General features: G+C 31.3%; 1 protein-coding gene across 3 annotated transcripts in view; it reads left to right on the top strand.

Moving 5' to 3' along the window:
• The first annotated feature begins 988 nt into the window (after window positions 1–988).
• Window positions 989–5,366, top strand: part of LOC111637626 (tudor domain-containing protein 3-like) — a 41,253-nt gene continuing 36,875 nt past the window's right edge. The window contains exon 1 of one of the 3 annotated variants that reach the window (XM_023383156.1): window positions 989–1,038. In XM_023383156.1, coding sequence (XP_023238924.1) covers window positions 1,004–1,038 — 35 coding nt within the window. In that variant the 5' untranslated portion in view covers window positions 989–1,003. Of the gene's footprint in view, window positions 1,039–3,431; window positions 3,708–5,366 lie in introns of those variants that run through there. The other 2 variants (XR_002758722.1, XM_023383155.1) reach the window with 2 other exon arrangements.

Here is a 5,366-nt window from a genome sequence, read left to right as displayed (position 1 = left end):
GGTTGGCCTCCACTAGGCCCCCCATAACAAAACTCTGGCTACGCCCATGGTTATGCACATATAATTTTGCTCATGAATACATTTTTTATTATATTATATATACGTTTATTTATTATAACAATGAAAAACTCGTATAATCAATTTAAAGAGTTTTAATTTTGATATGCTACACTAATTGTCCTTTGGGCTACTTTCGGAAATAATTTATTTAATAACCTTCAAAAATTCTTAGAACTATTCTTAAGACTATCTCCACAGAACCCACAAATTAATTAAACTATTTACAAAATTACAAAAGGATCGATATTATCGAAAAGATCCCTCTATCATGGTACTCTCAATAGTGCGGGTGCCTCCATCTTTTTCTTTCTTCCATCATCGTTCCCAAATGCCTAAAAACAGCAGCGCTTTAAGTTTTTTTTTTTTTGTTTATAACTTTTGCTTTATGTTTGTTTTATTTATCGAGATGACGGCAAAGAGAAAGTATCGAATAACAAATATTTTTTTATAAGAAAAATTAAAATTATAAATAAATTTTATACGAAATTATATACATATTTTAATATGTTTATATTTGTCTGTATCACACTATGCTTATAATTTAAAATCCTAATCAAAATAGGAATAATTATATAAAAATTGAAAGAAATATAGAAATAATCCACGAATACAATTTATACTTTTTTCTTTTAATAATTATAACTTTTTTTTTTTTAATTTGCAAGCGATTTCATTTCGGTTTCAATAATGACTCCATATGTTTTCGAGAGCTACGCGTCTCTTGAAGATAGATAAATACGACGATCATCTCTCTGTATTATATCTCGAATTGTAATTCTATAACACGAGATTGGAAAAATAAGAAGGGGAAGAAGTTATATAATTTCGTACATAAATTTTGTTTTAAATTCCTATATGGCGCTGCAGTCGTAAGCGATCTGTAATCGAGTGTGTTGAATTTTGTAGAGAGTATGTCGCGTGTGTTCGGGAAAAGTGAGTACAAATGAATTTGCAAGATCAACTGAGGGAAAAGGGGTGGTATGTTCTTATTTATTTTTCAATTTACAACAATGTTACTGATTAATGTATTCGATTCTTTCCAAACTTAACTACAAGTACTGTACATAAAACGATAAATATTATATAACTTGTTTAATTTATTGATGAATTAAATATTCTATCTTTATTTTTGATTCGATTTTTACTTTATATAATAATCTCGAACGAATTAGACACGTAAATAGTTAAACAATAAGAAAAACCAGAGAAGAGTTGATGAGGGAAATTAAGTAAATATGTTTTTAGAAATTAAATTTATTTGTTGTATTTGAACCTATATTTAGAATAGTGCTTTTACATTATTATCTATCAACTGAATATATACATTAAAAACATTAATTAATTAAATTTCAGTTAAAATTTAAAATTAGACTTTACTCTTGATCATCCTAGAGAGATGATGACAAAAAGACAGTTAAAAAATATAATATACTTTCATTTAAACAAAATCTAAAAATAAATTTGTAAACAAATATAAAAAGAGTAAGAATATCTTTTAGTGCAGTAAGTTATTCGTGACTGAAAAATTTGATGATCTTGGCATTTGATTTGAGTTTTTTATTTGGGAAAATATATATACACAAGGTGTTCCACAAAAGTATAGAATGGACTAGTAAATGAATGAAAAAAGCATTAAATACTACAAAATAGCTTAATTTATTAATTTATTTGTTCACCTCCTTTACTAATAACGTCGGAAATGTGATTTGGCATGCTATCAATGAGGTTTTTTATGATCGATGCCTCTAAGCAGTGACAATTGCTTGTTTTAAGTATTCAATGTTGGCATACTGATGATTTTGACCATAAATTTCACCAACGAAGATCCCCCAAATGTTTTCTATAGAGTTGCAATCAGGAATGTGAACTGGCCAATCTGTTTATTTTCAAACCACCATTTTGTATCTCATGATACGTGGATAGATGCATTGTCCTGTTGGAAAATAACAGGAATTCTTCTGAATGTACATTTGTATGGCAGCAATTTATTCTTCAGAAATTGTTGATAGTCAGCACTGTTCATGCGACAGGTAACAAATTCCAAATCCAATTTTCCCAATGCAGAAAATGCACCCTAAACATAACACTCCCATTTCCAAAGTTCCTTCACAAGAAGTACTTGGGCTTTTTTCATAAATCATGCCAGTAAAATGCTAATTCATCTGGCTTATCCAAATTAAATTTTTTTTGTCCAAAAAGATTACCTAAACAACAAAAAGGTTGTTATTTCTTGTGCTAGCATGATAAGACTAAACGAAACAAAACTATTACCCTATTCCATTGAGTTGCCATATGTTTCTAGCAAAATCAAGTTGGGCAGCTTTGTGCTCAGGCTTAAGAGCAGGACACTTCTCATTCGAGACTGAACAATGTTAATAGCAAGGAGGCCAAAGTTTTAAACATGGAAACGTGTAAGTCGGACATTCAGCACTGCTTTCCTGTAAGCCTAGAAGTTTGACAATGGTGTTTGGATAGTCAGTGGAATCATGCTTGACATTCCAAACATCATTGTCAAATTTCTAGGCTTATAGGAAAGCGGCACTGAACGTCCGACGTACATGATCCCGCATGTAAAACTTCGGCCTCAACCTCGCTATTGTTGTTGTGTAAAACTCTTTGAAAGGCTTCATGATGTACTTGAATACCCAAATTGTCCCAAATTTTACATGTGGATGTAGTGGAATTAGAAACTGCATTAATAATTTGTCTATGGTCTTTTTGGGGTAAGCTTTGAAGGACATCCACTTCTGCACTTTGGTCCATAATTTGCAGGATTTGATAAATAATGCTGAACTACCTTTTTCAAATGATTGGTTCTGTTTGCTATTGCCTGATGACTTAAACCAGTGCTTCTCAAAGTTACAATTTGTCCTTTCTTAAAGTCTGTTAAATGGGTACCACGAGGCATGATGAAAAAAAATACTTTCATGCTTCAAACTTGGAGGAAGATGGCAGTTCTATACTAATGTGATAGAATGTAAATTGATTTTGTTACTATTCCTCAGTCAGACATGAATTAGTTTCCTAAAATTTTTTATAAGTTAGTTGCTGAATTACAAATAAAAAAAATCTATTTCTATCTATTAGTGCATGTTCTGACCTTAAAAGACCAATTTTTTGAGCAGTTCTATACTCAGTGCGTTTTACCTGTCAATGTGTCAGCCATCTTGTTTTGCCAGTGTGGTTAATATAGACCCGATGCCTCTCGTTTAGGGGGTCGACCTTAGGTGAAAAGGTTATGACTCTCNTTGAAAGAAATATAGAAATAATCCACGAATACAATTTATACTTTTTTCTTTTAATAATTATAACTTTTTTTTTTTTAATTTGCAAGCGATTTCATTTCGGTTTCAATAATGACTCCATATGTTTTCGAGAGCTACGCGTCTCTTGAAGATAGATAAATACGACGATCATCTCTCTGTATTATATCTCGAATTGTAATTCTATAACACGAGATTGGAAAAATAAGAAGGGGAAGAAGTTATATAATTTCGTACATAAATTTTGTTTTAAATTCCTATATGGCGCTGCAGTCGTAAGCGCTCTGTAATCGAGTGTGTTGAATTTTGTAGAGAGTATGTCGCGTGTGTTCGGGAAAAGTGAGTACAAATGAATTTGCAAGATCAACTGAGGGAAAAGGGGTGGTATGTTCTTATTTATTTTTCAATTTACAACAATGTTACTGATTAATGTATTCGATTCTTTCCAAACTTAACTACAAGTACTGTACATAAAACGATAAATATTATATAACTTGTTTAATTTATTGATGAATTAAATATTCTATCTTTATTTTTGATTCGATTTTTACTTTATATAATAATCTCGAACGAATTAGACACGTAAATAGTTAAACAATAAGAAAAACCAGAGAAGAGTTGATGAGGGAAATTAAGTAAATATGTTTTTAGAAATTAAATTTATTTGTTGTATTTGATCCTATGGGAGTTCCTTGATCCACTTTTCCCAAACATTTTAAGCATAGACATACTTTCGTAGCAAAGTTTCCTGAAGACGATGTTAAATCTTCTGAGGCTCTCGAGCCATCCGTTATTGGCTTTAAATTCTCTATGGCCAAATTCTTTTGCAAAATTCTCAGTTTTCCTCGGTAATTCATTTCTCTAAGAGGAACTCCTTGGTCACAATGTTCACAAACTATTTTTTTACACACTCGTGGACAATATTTTAGAATTTTTTTCACTTTCTCGTTGTTGCTTTCAAAATTTCTCCCTACTGAATCTCTGTTTTTTTTTTTTTTTTTTTACAGTACCTTTAATGTAGTTGTACTGTACATGAGTTCCGTTAGTATCATGAATAATGTCGAGTCTGTACTTGATTTCCCTCCAAGTGTTTTTTAACATTTTGCAGTGTAACAGTGGGGATTGCTAATTGTATCCTTTCCTTTAAAACAGATATATCAGAAACAGTTGTTTGATAAACCCTGTCTTTAACATAACCCTAAAAAAAGAAATCCAGTGGAGTTATGTCGGGCAATCGCAGAGGCCAAGGTATGAGTCCTTATCACAACTGGCAAGCAACTAGCACCATCTACCTCAGGCAATTGATACCAGAAAAAACTCTTAGATTTCTTCATTCTTTTGCAGCAAACTGCATTTCATTTCACCTGTTTTATTTTTTGTTATTAATGTTTAGAATGATAAAGATCTTTCTTGGACATGCTGTACTATTAAGTCAATTTTTTTTATTTCATGTTGAGAGTTTGTGTATATGTAAGCTGAATTTTCTTAGAAAAAATACAACTGTTATTAGAAGAATATTAAAGCTTCTCAGAAAGGAATTTATTCTAATTTTTTAATTCAGAATAGTTTATTTACATCAAACAAATTATTTAAATATAGAAAGTATATATACAGTAATTGTTGTACACAATAATCTAATTCTACATGACATATCTATATATATATAAATGGACGTGTGCGTCCCTATATTTCACTTTCTGCCAAAACTACACATCGCACATGAATGGTGTTTGTATGTGGTAGTAGCCCCAAGTCTCCATTCGTGCACCAGGGTGGTTGCATCTCGATAGCTATAAGGGTGCGGGAGATATGGGCTTGAAAGTGGTTGAAAGTAGTTCTCTATTTCGAATTTTATGTTCAAATTTGTTTGAATTTAATTCAAACATAAAATTTGAATATTGGTTTGATTATAGAACGATTGTAAACGTTCCAAAAACGTTGAAAATAGTTCGTTTGACTGGACGTGAACAGGAGACGTTCAGAAATAGAATCGGGACCAGGTCTCTAATTAGTCTGGAAACGGGGGACCTAATTCTTGCATTC

This window comes from Centruroides sculpturatus, unplaced genomic scaffold (assembly GCF_000671375.1).
Source record: "Centruroides sculpturatus isolate CEXI.00-Female unplaced genomic scaffold, Cexi_2.0 scaffold846, whole genome shotgun sequence".
Lineage (NCBI taxonomy): Eukaryota > Metazoa > Arthropoda > Arachnida > Scorpiones > Buthidae > Centruroides > Centruroides sculpturatus.
This window is presented reverse-complemented; position numbering and strand designations above follow the sequence as displayed.